This window comes from Miniopterus schreibersii (genome assembly GCF_964146895.1).
Source record: "Miniopterus schreibersii genome assembly, chromosome: 4".
In the NCBI taxonomy this organism is placed as follows: Eukaryota; Metazoa; Chordata; class Mammalia; order Chiroptera; family Miniopteridae; genus Miniopterus; species Miniopterus schreibersii.
The window spans coordinates 77,141,173-77,159,114 of NC_138105.1; the positions used below are offsets into that span (position 1 = coordinate 77,141,173).

A 17,942-nucleotide genomic window follows, 5' to 3' on the forward strand; every position below is an offset into this window, starting at 1 on the left:
CAGCCACCCTAGATTTGTTTAATTTGGTCAATCAGCTTGCCCATACTCTAGATGAGCCACCTAGAAGTAAGATTGCCAGAATTATTAATTTTCAGCCTTGGCAAATGAGGGGCCCTACGTGAAAGTAAAAGACTCCAAACTTTTGCTATTGTTGCAGAGTCAGTACAGTGGAAAAGGGATTACTGAACCATGTTTAATTATTTCAGACTCTCTCAGCCTTCAAACCGTAACCACGTAGAAACTTCACTAATATGACCTTTCCTCCTTTCTTTCGATTCAAACTAGCCTCACCCACCATCATAAATCACCTGCCTTCTTCTGCCCTGCACACTCTACTCCCGTATCATTAAGTTCTCAGGACAGTCAGATACTGGCCAGCATCAAATAATCTAGGAAGAAAGCCTCAGGACTATGGACCCCCAGAGACAGAGTTTCGTTCAAACTAGAGATAACATCTAGGCCTCAGTTGTGTTTCAGTTCCAGGTCAGAAAAGCAGCAAAACCAGATGAAGCAATGCCATGGTTGACATCAGGACCAGATACACTGGACATTTAAAATTGCCTTACAGGCCTGGCTGGCATGGCTCAGTGGTTGAGCATTGACCTAGGATCCAGGAGATCTCAGTTTGATTCCCAGTTAGGGCACATGCTGGGGCTGCAGGATCGATCCCCAGGAGGGGTTGTGCAGGATGTGGCCGATCAATGACACTCTCTCATCATTGATGTTTCTACCTCTCTCCCTCTCCTTTCCTCTCCCTCTGAAATCAATTAAAATATAAAAAAATAAAGTAAAACTGCCTAACGGACCATTTGAGGTTTGGCAAATAGATTATATACAGCTTCTCCAGTTCATGGATATAAATAAGTTTTAGTTATGATATGTATGTTTTCCCACTGGACTGAAGCTTTCCCTTGCAAACAAACTAATGCCTCTACAGTAGCTAAAGTCCTGTTAGGAAAGATTATTCCTACTTGGGGGACTCCTACTGAACTTCAGTGATCAAAGTACCCATTTTACGGGTCAAGTGCTACAATAAGTCTGTGCTAATTGGCCACTTCCACAACATTTTCATTGTGCTTACATCCTCAATTCTCAGGTTTAGCTGAACATACTAATGGCATTATTAAGATTCAATTGGCAGCCCTGGGTGGTGTGGCTCACTTGGTTGAGTATTGTCCCACGCACTGAGAGGTCACTGGTTTGATTCCATATTAGGGCACATGCCCAAGTTGCAGGTTCAATCCCCAGTAGGGCAGCTGATCAATGTTTCTCTCTCTCTCCCTTTCCATTCTCCCATCCTTTCTAAAATCAATAAAAAACATTTTTATTTTTTTTTAAATCCTCTCTTTTAAAAAAAATAAGATTCAATTGGAAACTTTGTAGAAACTCTTCAAATACCTTAGCCAAAAGCATTGCCATTAGTCCCTTTTGGGACTCATAAGCTTTCACCTTTCGAGAGAATTACAGGATGCCACGTGCATTTGGCTACTGCTACTTTTGATCCACAGTTGGTAAAGGAGACATATTTCAATATTGTAAAAGCTTAATTGCTTCTATTGAAAATAATCATGCTTTGGTAGAACAATATTTTCACAGTGCCCTCCAAGAAAATGAAAGACTTAAAATCCATACTCGACAACCTGGAGATTTTTTTTACTTAAACATATTGCCAAAACGACTGAATCTGGCCTGTACAACACTTACTTACTGTTCCCTTTTCTTTGAAAGGATTGTGCCCTTGTTTACATTTCCTAAGCTATTCTGAAAGGGAGAGACATAAAAACAAAAACAAAAAAAAAAGAGGGAAACTTTTCCAGTTATTGAAGCCTTCATCAGGAACTTGGACCGGCCCTGTCCCCAGTAGCACAGTTTACCTGATATGGATGGAGCAGTGCACCTAACACCATGTAAGGTGGTGGGTGGGTTCGATTTCCAGCCAAGGAAGGCTTCTAGTGTGTGCATTTGATTCCCGGGTCCAGGCAAGAATGGGAGGCAATGAGTCAGCTTTTCTTTCAGATCAATGTTTCTCTCTCTCCCTTCCTCTCTCTCTAAAAATCAATTTTTTTTAAAAAAAAAGAACTTTGATCTATCCAAGATAATAATGGTCTTTGTTTCATTATCTACAGGTTTGAGCTCCTAGTTTAAATTCATGTAGACTGGGTTATGTTGTCCTAATTCTGTTTTGAAATCTTCTTACACCTTGCTGACTGCCTAGCCCGTGAAGCTGGCTACTTTGGTCAGCAACATGTTTAATATTACTTAAGTTGCCAGGCCGGGCCTGGCTCAGCGGTTGAGCATCAACCTAGGATCCAGGAGATCAGGGTTCGATTTCCAGTCAGGGAACGTGCAGGAGGCAGCCAATCAATGACTCTCTCATCACTGATGTTTCTATCTCTCTCCCTCTCCTTTCCTCTCTCTGAAATCAATAAAGATATACTTAAATATATATATTACTTAAGTTAATGTAAGTGCAGACACAAGTTATTGAGTGACTGGTCAGCAAGGTGTTAAGCATGCACCAGATGCCTGTTAACCTTGGACAGGATCCATGCTCTTCCTCCTCTTTTGTGAGAGACAACACCTAGAAAAGGTCCTTCCTAACATGGAGGGGCAAAAAAGCTGAAATTGGAAGACCTGACTGTTGATCAGCAATGTTTTCAGAAAGTTCTTGATCAACAGAGGATGGGGAATGGTAAAAACTGGAACTTTAAGAAAACCTAATCTGTCGGGCAGTTGTATGACAGAAGCTGGGGCTTATCCAACGCTCTCCTCTACAGCAGTCTCGGGAGAATAAGGGAAAGGAAGCCTATGATTCAGCTTCCTCTTCCCATCTCGCCAGGCAAAGGGTGCAGGTGACTTACAACCATTTTCTTCTTTCCTAGTACGCCTAGTCAAGAGCAGCTAACGAATTTAGCCAAGTAAGGCAAATGTAGCTCAGGCATAAAATTTAAAAGCAAATACCTTCTTAACTGTGACCAAAACCGTACCCAAACCTCATTAAGAGAACACAACAAAAGCAAATACCCAGAAAAATAAAAGTAAAGGTCCAAGGAGGCTGTCTAAAGTGCTAGCCCACTAGGCTGTTAGGAGATCCTTTCTCCCTTTCCCAACTTCTCCCAGTTACTTGAACAGGAATGGCAGTAGATGCTTTCCCAGGCCCAATACAGCTGCTATTCTAAAGGAGATCAGGCAAAAAAATAATAAAATTTTTTTCCTTCCGACTCAGTTCCTTCGTGGGCAAAGTAGAGAGAAACTATCCCTAATCTCCCAGGTTGTTAGAAAAATTACATGGAATAATGAAAGCACAGTGCCCAGCTGAGTGCGGGACACAAGCTGCTGGAAGAGACTCAGTGCCTATTTCTGCTGCCCACTCCCCACCCTGATGTGGAAGGTATTGTAGCTTTTTCTTCCAGCCCAGGAACTACGCAGCTATAAATAAGAAGGATCGCCTACCGTTTGGGACAGTATGGACAGACCTGGAGAGTATTATGCTAAGTGAAATAAGCTAGGCAGAGAAAGACAAACATCACATGATCTCGCATAAATGTGGAATCTAAAGAACTTAATAAACTGATGAACAGAATAGATTCAATGACATGGAAGCATAGATGAGACTGATGAATGTGCCAGGGCAAAGCCCTGCTCCGGGATTTCTGAGTGGCATTTCTTCTGAAGTATCCAGCCAGCCCAGGGGGGACCGGGCAGGGCGAGGCGGGCTGGAGTGCGGCTTCGGGTCTCAGCCAAGGGTCCCCTCTCTTCACCACGACTCTGCTCACGGTTCGTCGTGCCCGAACAGGCTGGGGCAGGGACCCCCACCCCACCGCGTCTTGTTCCCCTCGCCTCCTCCCTGCCAGGCAAGGCGGCGGGCACTCACCAGTTGCAGGAGAGCAGAGACAATCAAGACCGGGGTTTTGGGTCTCCAGCGTCTACGCCTAGCGCTCACCTCCTCCGACCTCAGGGCTGGGGCGCGCCCAACGTGGCGCTGCCAAGTGCGCCTCGTGCAGCGGGAGAGCACGGGCGGCGGGGGGTTACAACCTGGCAAATTCATCAGGATCCTTAGTGTATTTCGGTGGGGGGTCGTGTCCCTTCAGCCTGCCGGAGGTTCGGTACTTAACTTGCGGGGAAAGCCTCCGATGTCACTCCAAAGTCTCCACAATGTCGGAGAGGCTTCTGACCAGTGCAGCAAGTTGGGAAGTCACCGGAAGCTTCACTTCCTCGTTGAGCGACAAGGGCGGGAGGGGCAATCTGATGCCCTCTGACACATCCAAAGGCAAGTCCTTAAAGGGAAAAGAGAATAAGAATTCTAACAGCTGTCTTTGGGGAAAAAGTTGGTCTCAGCTAGAGAGAAAGCAGCAATTGCTCCCGATTTTATCCTGGACCCTGATGGGTTCACAAAGAAATTTAACTGTTAGAACATGTAATCCTGGCTATTGTGACCTATTCCAATTAATACACCTACTGGTTTCTGAGAGCAAGGCAACAGAATGGCTGAATACAGTTCACCAGCATACCCCTGTAGAAGATTTTTTAAAACAGAGACAGATGGAATTAGCCCACCGGCTTTATCAAGCCATACCTGAGATTTTTCCTCAGAAAATGGACTGGACCAAGAGCCAGAAATGTAAAAGAAAGCCTGACAAACCAGTGCTTGATTTCTTTGCTTTGAAAAAAAAATTTTTTTTCAAAAGTAACCATCCAAGAGGTAACTAATTTCGAGACTCACTGAATGTTTGCTAACTATCTTCTCTTCGTTATTAACTTTCATGAGAGACTGAGAGACAGCTTAACAGGGTACCAGCCCTACTCGGAATGGCCTAAAACAGCCCAGAGACTTGCTGAGATGTCTCTAACTCTCAGCTTGCTACATATGTCTCTCTGTAAACAGGGAACCAGTCCACAAGACGTTGAGAGTCCCCTTTGGGGGTACATACTTGCCAACTGGGAGAAATTTGACTCTGTCCCTCAAGAAAAAGGCTAATCTTCTTTTGTAACATGGCCTGGTCCCAATAAAAGAGAGATTGGCCAGTTAATGGCACCATTAATTTTAATACTATCTTGCAGCTAGGACCTGTTTTACCATTTCCAAGGGAAATTGACAGAGATTCCATATATCTAAAAGCCTTTATGGCTTTCAGAGACAACCCAAAGCTATGTGTTTTCTGTAAACTAGAAAAATATACCCAAATGGGAAGAAACATTCTAAAAATGGGTGAATAGATTTGTCAGCCCGATGTTGAGGTATTAAAATAAATAAATAAAAAGTACTGTCCTTGTTTTACAAAGCAGTCTTTACTGGGACAGAGGTGTGACTCCAGAACATTAGAGCCCACTAAATCCTTTTATCTTCCCCAAAACCTCCCCTGTTTGGCTCAAAAGTTTATGAAACCAAAGTCCTAAGACCTTTGAAATGCAAATGCCTAGTAAACAAACAAACAAACATAAGAAAAATCTTTTATCTGGGCCATTTTATTTATTTATTTTTATTTATTTTTTTAAAGGTGAGCAATTTTAATTTTATTTTTGTTTAAAATATTACAGATGTCCCTTTTTCTCCTCAATGACCCACTCCACCCCGTCCCCTTCCCCTCCCCAACCCCTCTCCCCAACATTGCCCGTGTCCTTGGGTTGTGCATATATGCATATAAATTCTTTGGTTACTCTCTCCCTCTCCACCCACCCGCCCTCCTCCGTCCTTCTGACATTCATCAGTCTGATCCATGCTTCCATGTCATTGAATCTATTCTGTTCATCAGTTTATTAAGTTCTTTAGATTCCACATATAAGCGAGATCATGTGATGTTTGTCTTTCTCTGCCTGGCTTATTTCACTTAGCATAATTTTCTCCAGGTCCATCCATACTGTCCCAAAGGGTACGAGATCCTTCTTCTTTATAGCTGCATAGTATTCCATGGTGTAAATGTCCCACAGCTTTTTTATCCACTCAGCTATTGATGGGCACTTGGGCTGTTTCCAGATCTTAGCTATTGTAAACTGTGCTGCTATAAACATCGGGGTGCATATATCCTTTCTGATTGGTGTTTCAGGATTCTTAGGATATACTCCTAGGAGTGGAATCACTGGGTCAAAAGGCAGCTCCATTTTTAATTTTTTGAGGAACCTCCATACTGTTTTCCATAGTGGTCGCCCCAGTCTGCATCCCCACCAGCAGTGTACCAGGGTTCTCCTTTCTCCACACCCTCGCCAGCACAGGTTGTTTGTTGATTTGTTGATGGTGCCATTCTGACAGGTGTGAAGTGATACCTCATTGTGGTTTTAGTTTGCATCTCTCTGATGATTAGCAACGTTGAGCATTTTCTCATGTCTCTTGGCCATCTGTATGTCCTCTTTGAAGAAGTATCTATTCAGGTCCTTTGCCCATTTCTTAATTGGGTTGTTTGTCTTCCTCTTGCTGAGTAGTGTGAGTTCTTTGTACACTTTGGAGATTAGCCCCCTATCAGACACATCCTTGGCAAATATGTTTTCCCAGACCATGGAGTTCCTTTGTATTTGGAGGCTGTTTTCTTTTGCTGTGCAAAAGCTTTTTAGTTTGATGTAGTCCCATATGTTTATTTTTCCTTTTGTTTCTCTTGCCCTAGGAGATGTATCAGCGAGAATTCCACTACATGGGATGTCTGTGACTTTACTGCTTATGTTTTCTTCCAAAATTTTTATGGTTTTTTGACTTACATTTAAGTCTTTTATCTATTTTGAGTTTATTTTTGTGTATGGTGAAAGTTGCTGGTCTAGTTTCATTTTTTGCATGTATCTGTCCAATTTTCCCAGCACCACTTATTGAAGAGACTGTCTTTACTCCATTGTATGCTCTTCCCTCCTTTGTCAAATATTAATTGATCATAATGGCGTGAGTCTATGTCTGGGGTCTCTGTTCTGTTCCATTGATCTATATGCCTGTTGTTGTACCAATACCAGGCCATTTTGATTACAGTGGCTTTGTAATACAGTTTGAAGTCCGGTAATATGATCCCTCCCACTCTGTTTTTTTCTCAGGATGGCTGCAGCTATTTGGGGTCTTTTTTGGTTCCATATAAATTTTCAAAATATTTGTTCTAGGTCTGTGAAATATGCTGTTGGTATTTTAATAGGAATTGCATTGAATTTATAAATTGCTTTGGGAATTTTAATGATATTAATTCTTCCAATCCATGGGCATGGTATATTTTTCCACTTGCTTAAATCTTCCTCTATTTCTTTTTTCAGTGTCACGTAGTTTTCTGAGTACAGGTCTTTTGCATCCTTGGTTAAGTTTATTCCTAAGTATCTTAGTTTTTTAGTTGCAGTGGTAAATGGTATTGTTTTTTTAGTTTCTCTCTCTGAAAGTTCATTGTTGGTGTATAAGAATGCCATTGATTTCCAGATGTTGATTTTGTATCCAGCTACCTTGCCAAATTCATTTATCAAACCTAGTAGTACTTTGATGGAATCTTTAGGGTTTTCTATGTACAATATCATGTCATCTGTAATTAATGACAGTTTTACTTCCTCCTTTCCAATTTGGATACCTTTTATGTTTTCTTCCTGTCTGATGGCTATGGCGAGGACTTCCAGTACTATGTTGAATAAGAGTGGTGAAATTGGACACCCCTGTCTTATTCCTATTTTTAATGGAAATAGTTTTAGTTTTTGCCCATTGAGTATGATATTGGCTGTAGGTCTCTCATATATGGCCTTTATTATGTTCAGGTATGATCCCTCTATTCCCACTTTGCTGAGAGTTTTTATCAGAAATGGGTGCTGGATTTTGTCAAATGCTTGTTCAATATCTATTGATATAATCAAATGATTTTTGTCCTTCATTTTGTTTATGTGATGTATCACATTTTTTGATTTGCGATGTTGTACCAGCCTTGCATCCCCAGAATAAATCCCACTTGGTCATGGTGTATGATCTTTTTAATGTATTGCTGGATCCAGTTTGCTAGTATTTTAGTGATGATTTTAGCATCTATGTTCATCAGGAATATTGGCCTGTAATTTTCTTTCTTTGTAGTGTCTTTATCTGGTTTTGGGATTAGGAATGATCCTGGCCTCATAGAAAGAGTTTGGGAGCTTTCCCTCCTCTTGAATTTTCTGGAATAGTTTGAATAGAATAGGTGTTAATTCTTCTTTGAATGTTTGGTAAAACTCGCCTGTAAATCCATCTGGTCCAGGACTTTTGTTTGCTGGGAGTTCTTTGATTACTGCTTCAGTTTCATTAGTTGTTATCAGCCTATTCAGGTTTTCTGCCTCTTCTTGATTCAGCTTTGGAAGGTTGTATGCTTCTAGGAATTTGTCCATTTCCCCCATGTTGTCCAATTTGTTGGCATATAGTTGCTCGTAGTATTTTCTTACAATCCTTTGTATTTCTGTTGGGTCAGTTTGTTATATCACCTCTTTCATTTCTGATTTTTTTATTTGGGTCCTCTTTCTTTGTTTCTTAGTGAGTCTGGCTAAAGGTGCACCAATCTTATTTATCTTTTCAAAGAACCAGCTCTTGGTTTCATTGACTTTTTGTATTGTTTTTTTTTTTAGTCTCTACATCATTAATTTCTGCTCTGATCTTTATTATTTCCTTCCTTCTACTTCCTCAGGGCTTTTCTTGCTGTTCTTGTTCTTGTTCTTTTAGTTGTTGTGTTAGATGGTTCATTAGATCTTTTTCTTGTTTCTTGAGATAGGCCTGTAATGCTATGAATTTCCCTCTCAAGACTGCTTTTGCCGTGTCGCATAGATTTAGGGTTGTTGTCTGTTCATTTTCGTTACTTTCCATGAAGTGTTTGATTTCTTCCTTAATCTCATTGGTAATTCATTCATTGTTTAATAACATGCTGTTTAGCCTCCATGTGTTTGAATATTTTTGAGTTTTTTACAGTGGTTGATTTCTAGTTTCATGGCATTGTGATCCGAGAATGATTTCAGTCTTCTTGTATTTGTAGAGACTTGCCTTGTGCCCTAACATGTGGTCTATTTTTGAGAATGTTCCATGTGCACTTGAGAAGAATGTGTATTCTGCTGCTTTAAGATGAAATGTTGTGTAAAGGTCAATTAAATCCATTAGGTCTAGTGAGTCATTTAAGGTCTGTGTTTCCCTGTTGATTTTTTATCTTGATGATCTGTCCAATGCTGACAGTGGGGTGTTAAAGTCCCCCACTATGATTGTGTTGCTGTCAATACCCCCTTAAAGTCCCCCAAGAAATTTTTTATATATTTAGGTGCTCCTATATTGGGTGCATAAATGTTTATATAAGGGTTATTTCCTCCTGTTGGATTGATCCCTTTAGTATTATGTATTGACCATCTTTGTCTCTTGTTATGGTCTTTATTTTGAGGTCTATTTTGTCAGAAATAAGAATTGCTACTCCAGCTTTCTTTTCCTTTCCATTTGCATGGAATATTTTATTCCATCCCTTCACTTTTAGCCTGTGTGAGTCTTTTGCTCTCAGGTGGGTCTCCTGTAGACAGCATATATTTGGGTTCTCCCATATATCCATTCAGCTACCCTATGTCTTTTGATTGGACCATTTATTCTGCTTACATTTAAGGTTACTCTTGATATAAACTTATTTAATGCCATTTTTTCCCTTTATGCTGACGTACCTTTCTCTCACTATTCCTTCTTTTTCTTAGTGCAGTCCTTTTAGCATTTCTTGCATTGCTGGTTTGGTGGTACTAAACTCCTTTGGCCTTTTTTGTCTGGGAAGCTCTTTATTTCACCTTCAATTTTAAATGATAGCTTTGCTGGATAAAGCAATCTTGGTTGCATGTTCTTGCTTTTCATTACTTTGAGAACTTCATGCCACTCCCTTCTGGCCTGAAGAGTTTCTGTTGAGAAATCAGCTGTCAGCCTTATAGGGGTTCCCTTGTAAGTCACTGCTTGTCTCTCTCCTGCAGCCCTTAATATTTTCTCTTTGTCCTTGACATTTGCCATTTTAATTATGATGTGTCTTGGAGTGGGTCTCTTTGGGTCCTTCTTGTTTGGAACACTCTGTGCTTCCTGAGCTTGTGTGGTTTTCTCCCTTGCCAGCATAGGGAAGTTTTCTGTAATCATTTCCTCCACCAAGTTCTCTATCCCTTGCTCTCTTTCCTCCCCCTCTGATCTCCTATAATGCGAATGTTGTTGTGCTTCATGTTGTCCCAAAGTTCCCTTAGACTGTCCTCATGCTTTTTAAGTGTTTTTTCTTTTTGCTGCTCTGATTGTGTGATTTTTTCTACCTTGTCTTCTAAGTCACTTATTCTATCCTCTGCTTCATTGAGCCTGCTTTTAATTCCTTCCAGTGTATTCTTGATATCAGATACAGCATTCTTTATTTCTGTCTGATTTTTGTTTATGTTATGTATCTCTTTTATCATGTTTTCCCTAAAGTCCTCGATCTTATCCTCTGTTGCCTTGTTTTTCTCTTTAAGTTCCTGGAACATTTTCATCATCAATACTCTGAACTCTGTTTCTGATAGCTTGCTTAACTCCATTTCATCAAAGACTTTTTCTGGTGATGTTTCCTTTTCTTTAATTTGGGGGTTGTTTTGTTGTTGTTTTTTTTTTAATTTCCTCATTTCTTTCTTTTTTTTTTAACTTTTTATAATTTTTATTTTTGTTTAAAGTATTACAGATGTCCCTTTTTCTGGGGGTTGTTTCTTTGTCTCCCCATTTTGGTAGGTCTTAGTGTTTGTATCTATATATTAGATATATTTGCTGTCTCCCAGTCTTGTGGAATGGGATTTTGTCTTGTGGGTCCAGTGGAGCCCAGAGATATGTCTTCCTTATACTTCTGAGCTCTTTGCTCAAGGTGTGTCCCTTTTGTGGGTGTCCCTTTTGTGGTTTCTTTATGTTCTCCTGTTGTGGTTGGGTCTAGATTGTCATTGACCAGTCTTTGGGAGGACTCTCCTCTCAGGTTGGCTGTGTCTCAGCCCCAACTTCATCGTGTAAACTGTTGTACGGGTGCTGGCAAGGCAGGGCAATACACAACTAAACTTCCAAGAAACAAGAGGTATCTTACAAAATATCTTGACAGTCACAGTGAAAACAACCAAAGTAAAGATAGAACTGGAAGAGTAAAGGGAGAACACACACAAAAAAAAACAGAGAGAAAGAAAAGTAACGCTTAGAGACAGAGATGTATATTGTTGTTAACAGTGATGAAAATTTAGAAAATAATAAACTAAAATGTAAAAAATAGAGAAACTACTGGGAGATAACCGAGGCAGAGAAAAGATTCTGAAAGAAGGGCCAGCAAAAAATTAAGGGAGAGAATAGGAATAAATAGTTGAAAATGAGAAAATAAAAATACAATAAAGAGAATAAGATAAACTAACAATCAAACAAAAAGACAGGAAGACAGAATGGAGGATAACAAAAGAATGAAAGAAAAGAAGAAAAAGAAAAAAGAAGAAAAAAAGTTATGCCAATGGATCGAGAGGAGAGAGATAAAGCCTGGGCAGGGAGGGAGTCTGGTAAGAGATGTGGGGGAAACTACAGAGGAAAGCAGTAAACTTGGTTATAATGATAAAGTCCCAGTCATTAAGCAGGGATATCAAGAAAGTCTTGATAGTAGAAGCAAGGATAAAACAAAACAAAGTAAATGAATAAAACAAAACAGAGAAACAAAACTAAAAACAAGCTAAGCAAAACAAAATTCTTTTATAAAAAAAAAAAAAAATTTAGTTAAAAAATGTTTTTAAAAAAATATATATCTTTATTCCAGATAGAGGAAAGGAGAGAGAGAGAGAGAGAGAGATAGAAACATCAATGATGAGAGAGAGTCATTGATTGGCTGCCTCCTGCACGCCCCCCGGCTGGGGACTAAGCCCACAACCCGGGCATTGTACCCTGACCGGGAATCGAACCCGGATCGCCTGGATCCTAGGTCGACGCTCAACCGCTGAGCCATGCCCGACCTGGCAAAAAATGTTTTTTAAAAAATTACTATAAAATTTAAAAAAGAAAAAACAAATAAATGTATTCCCCCTTTCTCTTCTTCCTAAGGGAAAAAGAGAAAAAACAAACAAACACATACACAATCATTAAAAAAAAACCAAAACCAAAACAAAACAAAACAAAAACAAAAAAAAAAGACAATCAGGTGAGTTTCTTCTGGCAGCTTGTGTCGTCTGTGGCTCACTGTTTTGTGTGCTGATTTCCACTCTCCTGGGAGGTACTTGTGTATCAGCCAATGTCAGGAGCTGTCTAGGTTTGGCTCTGGTGTCCTTAGGTAGATGGTTAATCTGAAGCTCTCTGTGGACCACCTCCTCTTGTCAGCTACTTTCCAACTTTGTAGTTGCCTGGTCTTACTCCAGAGTCTTCTGTAGAGTCTTTAGGGTGCAGGGTGGCTAGTGTAGCTCAGGGTATCACTCCCCTTACTTAGAGGTTTCGCTGTCAAGCACTCACTGAGCGGGAGTTAGTCTCTGCTCCACCACCAGCTCCTCAGTCCCTACCCTGTCCTCTGATTCTAGTTCCCCATGCTCTGGCCTGCTGCAGTTCCAGACTCACTTCAGTCTGTTGCCTTTTCTGTCTGGGCCGTTTCAGCAGCCTGGGCTGAGTGGGTTTGATTAAAGAACATTCCAGTGAGCTCTTTGCCTGCCCAGCCCCCAGCAGGGGTTTTCATCATTTCCTCCAGTTCCCAAACAATAGTCCCTGAGAGTCTTATTCCTGTAAAGCCCTCCTGTGAGCTGCTCTTCCTTCCCCCTCAGGGCTGTGCCCTGCGGGGGTGTCTGGGGCCTCAGTGAGCCGGACCCCGCCCCTTTCCTGTTGGGAGCAGTGCTCCTGGCTGCAGGAGAGGCAGGTGGGCCCCGCTCCTCCCTGCCCAGCTCTGATTGGCTGGTCGCACCAGGGGTCCCCTCAAACAGTCTGTCCGCCCAATGCACACTGGGAAGGTGGGAGTTCCAATCAGAACTTAAAAAGGCACAAAGCAACGCACAAGCAGAGAGTCTGCCCTACAGGGTCCCACGCGCCAGGCACCCAGCGGGAGGGGACCCAAAGTCAGCTCCATGCAGCTCCCCACACCGCTGGACTCAGCAAAGTTGGGGTGGCTCCACGCGCCACCTGGGCACCCTCAGGGCTGGTCACAAATCCTAGACGCTCCCCACTGGGAGCTCAGGGCCACCACAGCACCCCTCAGGTCTGGTCACAGGTCCCAGCCTCTTGGCACCGGGAGCTCAGGGCAGGAGGGCTCTCCTCCCCTCCCCCACGCCACACAGATTCAGTGCTTTCTGGGGCTCAACACAGTGCCCCACAGGGAGCCAGAGGGTCCCTGTATGCAGCTGCTCAGCACAGTCCTCTGGTCCCTTACTACTCAGGTGCCACACACTTTGGGACAGCCTTTCCTATGGTCGGCACCTTGAGCATTAGATGCTGGTCGCATCCGCCACAAGCAGCTTTGTTTCCTAGGAAGGCACTGTCCCCTCCTCGTGGACTCACTGCTTCCCTGGGTCCCTCTGCCTACCATGCGGGGCGCTCCTTCCCCTCTCCTCCACTCCAGGTGTGAGATCCCCACTTTTGGAGGCCAGTCCACACTCCAAGGGGAGGGGAGGGAGCTTTGCAGCCTCCAAGCCTCGGAGCCCAGCACTGGTGTCAGGGGGGATCCCCCTTTCTACACCCCCCTCTCTTACCGGACTCTATGATATTTCTTCAATGCTCTCTACTCGCACTCCGTCCACTCAGGTATGTTTTTCTGGTTTTTCCAAGCTGGCTACATAGTATTTTAGGAGTAAATGGAGTCTGTGGCTGGGAGCGAGGGCCTCTGCTGCTTCTCACAGTGCCGCCATCTTCCCTTTTGGGCCATCTTTTAAAATGCAAGTTTCTGGGAGGTAGTCCTTATTGAAAGAAAAGCAAAACAAGAACAACACCACCTTAGCCATCAATTAAATAAACATATTTCAGGGTTTCCTTTTTATTTTTTTATTTTTAAAATATATTTTTATTGATTTCAGAGAGAAGAAGAGAGAGAGAGAGATAGAAACATCAATGATGAGAGAGTTGTTATCGATTGGCTGCCTCCTACACACCCCTGAGGGGGATCGAGCCCAAAACCCAGGCATGTGCCCTGACCAGGAATCAGACCATGATCCCCTGGATCCTAGGTCAATGCTCAACCACTGAGCCATGCCCAGCCGGGCCCTTTTTAAATTAGTGAATTTTAAAGTTACTGAATATTTAGATATTTTGAAATCACATGAAATACTAAAACACTGATTGCTAGACAGTCTTAAGTTTCTCACCTGCTTTTTTTTTTATGCCTTCAGGAACATGTTTATTGTGTTTGAGATGACACATCAGGTGCTCTCTGAGCTACAAAAGGTAAAAGGAAATCCTCTCATTACAAACTGAAAAACGTAAAATGTACAACATTTTTCATAGCAGCATTAACCACATACTCAGAAACAGATCTGGGTTTAATACAAATGACATAATTCCTAGTCATCCATAGCAACTTTTATAACTTATACAGATAATGAATTAGGCTAAAATGCACTATAATATCTGGTAGGCTTCAGGACCAGTATCCTTAGTACATCACAAAATACATTTTGATATCCCAAAGAAGCAAGACTTGCAAGTAGGCATTTTAAACATAACTAATCTACAGCTACAAAGTTCTACTATTGATAGCATTTACCTTTTTGGGGCGTCTCCCCGTCTCCACAGGATAAAAGCAGAGAGTAGAATCAGTATAACATATACACAGAAGTCTACATTGTAAAGGCTTTTATAAAGATTTGCAGCCCAGCCTGGCGTGGCTCAGCGGTTGAGTGTCGACCTAGGACCCAGGTGATTGGGGTTCAATTCCCGGTCAGGGCACATGCCCAGGTTGCGGACTCAATCCCTGGTGGGGGGCGAGCAGGAGGCAACCAATCAATGACTCTCTCATCATTGATGTTTCTATCTCTCCCTCTCCCTTCCTCTCTCTGAAATCAATAAAGATATATTAAAAAAAAAAAAAAAAAGATTTGCAGCACAGTGAGAAGATGCCTTCTGCTCCTTCACACTGCATACAAATTATGTGAATTATGTCACATATCTCTTGGTCCACTGTCTGGCTATCTTGTCATGTTCTGCTCTGTTGGTTAAATACTGAGTGGCTATGCTTCCAACCAGAGGATCTGCAGGGTTGCAGTCTGTCAAAAGAGAACAAATTGACAGCAAAACCTTTGAAACAGTCAAAGCATGACTCCAGTTGTCTTCGATGATGTCCAGACAGATGACTCCCTGACTACTGATGTTGCAGTGATAGATTCTGGTGGCTTAAATGGATAATCGGATGAAAATGTGATATCCAGAAAAAACACCTTCATATGCAAAACTTGGTGGACCAAGTATAAATGTTATCTCCTTTTGGCCCAGCACTGCAGTGAGGAGGAGGATCGGGGTGGTTTCACTAGCTCCTTCTGAATTCTTTTACCACTAGTGGATAACTTAGCAGTGGTTTTGCTAGAGTTTGGTGTTTTTCTTCTGCTGGGTGGCAGAAGGTTTTCTTTCTTCTTGTTTTTCAGGCTCTGGAGAGGCTGGGTCTCGCTGGTCTGCATCTGAACTAGCACTGCTGGTGCTGGGGCTCTCATCATTGGACCTTTGCCTGTCATTGGGCATCTTGATGAAGTTAGTACTTGGAAAACGTGGCCACCCACCCGACCAGCTGGCGGGCCACTAAGGTGTAGGGGAGGGAGAGAGATAAAAACTCTTCCTTCCCTCTCATCTACTTTTGTCTTTTCATTGCAGAACGTCCATAAAGTAGATTTGGAGATATTGATGTAATCGCTTGTGCTTTGTTGAAGGTGTGTTTCTTGAAAGTGAGAATGTGTTTAAAATGTGTTCATAAACCTTAATCTAAGGAATGCTGGTCATGTATGCTGTTATCATTGGAAATTGAGGCTTCTAAGAGTTAAAAGTTCAAGTTAAGTTGGAAGAAATTATATGGTTGTGATAATAGAAGGCATGAGGTATGAAGATTCATTTTTGAGGGAAAAGGAAGAAAGTAAGTTATTCTAAGGACAGTTATTTCTAAGTGGGTAAGAAGGTTTGTGAAAGTTGTAGAAAGGTTTGTAAAATGTTGTGAAGGTTATAAAAGTTTGTGAAAGTTTTTAAGTTTATATAAAAAAATTCTTGCATCTTCTCTACAAAAAGTAATAATTTGGATTACATATATGGTCTTTAGGTATTAGTATTCATGTGTACAGTCTTTACATGTTTTTCTGTGTGTTATATGTGGTGTGTTTTCTGCCTCTGGATGGCATTACTAAAGGGTGATATTTTATTGGCCTAAAAAGATTAATTATTTATATAAATTAAGCAGAATTCTGTGGTCTGGACAAAATATTTAATCTTAAAACTGGTTTAAGTTTGATTAATGTCTTTTAGAGTTATTACCATAAAATATATGTTTGTTTTTACCTAGATTTACAAAGAGTTTAAGATATAACCTTTTGGTTAAATATATTTGACAACCTTCCCAAAATTCAAGTTTTAGGAGACTTTTAACTGAGAGATGACTTCGAGTCATTCCAATGGGCCCTGGAATACCTCAGGGATTTATTCTCTCTTTTTATAAAAGAAATGTTTTAGAAATTTCATTCTGCTCTAGAAAGGAACTTGCAAAGATTCAGAGCCAAGTTCAAACAGGAAACTCTCAGGGGTAGCAGGTGTCTAGTCAGTGACACTGGGCAAGCCAAGAGTGATGGTTCCCTGTGGGGGTGTCAAGCAGTGGTACTTCAGACATTGGGAATCTATGAATTATTTCCAGTGCTCAATATACACTTCCAATAAGCCATGTACAACATTTTAAAAATCTTACATATTATTTGTCCTTTAATTTTTTTTTAAACCTCACCTGAGGGTATTTTTTCCATTGCTTTTCAGAGAGAGTGGAAGTGAGGGGAGGGGAAGAGGGAGAGAGAGGGAAAGAGAGAGAGAGAGAAACATCGATGTGAGACACATCGATTGGCTGCCTCCCACACGCTCCCCAACCAGGACAGGGGATTGAGCATGCAACGGAGCTATATGCCCTTGGCTGGAATCAAACCTGGGACCCTTCAGTCTGCAGGCCCGCTCTAACCACTGAGATAAACCAGCCAGGGCAAAAATAAACCCAGCCCAGGCGAGTGTTGCTCAGTGGTTAGAGCACCAGCTCATGCACCAAAGGGTTATGGGTTCGATTCCTGGTGGAGAGCATGTGCCTAGGTTGCAGGTATGAGCCCCAGCCCCCGTTCACTTGGGGCGCATGCAGGAGGCAACCAGTTGATGTGTCTCTCTAACATTGCTGTTCCTCTCTCTCTCTCCTTCCCTCCCTTCCATTCTCTCTATAAAGCAATGGAAAAAATATGGGTGAGGATTAACAACAACAAAAAGAATAAACCCAGCCACACCACAATCTCCTGTGCATGGATCCTTGAAATGCTTTTCTCAAGATTCCGTGGAAGCCCGGCCGGGCGTGGCTCAGCGGTTGAGCATTGACCTAGGATCCAGGCGATCGGGGTTAGATTCCTGGTCAGGGTACATGCCTGGGTTGCCGGCTCAATCCCCAGTTGGGCGTGTGCAGGAGGCAGCCGATCAATGACTCTGTCATCATTGATGTTCCTATCTCTCTATCCCTCTTCCTTCCTCTCTCTGAAATCAATAAAGATATATTAAAAAAAAAAAAGATCCCATGGAAGAGCCTAATTTCCCACCGACAACAACTTAACCATGGATGCAAGAGGCACCCTGGAATAGGGCCCAGAAGATGCAGCACCCTAATCCAATGCCCCACCTGAAGATAGCAGAAAAGAAACTAATTTGCAGTAAGAATGAAACTCTGGTCCCTTTACAAAAGTGAGACAGCTAATCTGTAATACTGGGTGGTACTGAAATTGAAATTCTCAACATGACAAAGACTCTGAGATAGAAGAGGATTTAGATTTAGAGAATCCCAGGACAACTGTCAGCATGTCAGTAAGAATATACTGGCTTGTGTGTCCCTAAGTTG

General features: G+C 41.9%; 1 protein-coding gene and 1 pseudogene across 4 annotated transcripts in view; both read right to left on the reverse strand.

Annotated features, from left to right (window-relative positions):
• The window catches only part of LOC308556182 (tumor necrosis factor receptor superfamily member 10A-like), a 42,795-nt gene that overhangs the window by 18,280 nt on the left and 6,573 nt on the right, over positions 1-17,942 (reverse strand). For all 3 annotated transcript variants that reach the window (XM_081135310.1, XM_081135312.1, XM_081135311.1), the window contains exons 2-4: positions 14,206-14,275; positions 13,597-13,800; positions 3,875-4,277 (exon numbers count right to left, since the gene is read on the reverse strand). In XM_081135310.1, the coding sequence (XP_080991436.1) occupies positions 3,875-4,048 (174 nt within the window). In that variant the 5' untranslated portion in view covers positions 4,049-4,277; positions 13,597-13,800; positions 14,206-14,275. The remainder of the gene's footprint in view (positions 1-3,874; positions 4,278-13,596; positions 13,801-14,205; positions 14,276-17,942) is intronic.
• LOC308556538 (ubiquitin-conjugating enzyme E2 E3 pseudogene) lies at positions 14,993-16,119 on the reverse strand (annotated as a pseudogene). The gene has a single exon. The product of its transcript is annotated as a ubiquitin-conjugating enzyme E2 E3 pseudogene (transcript).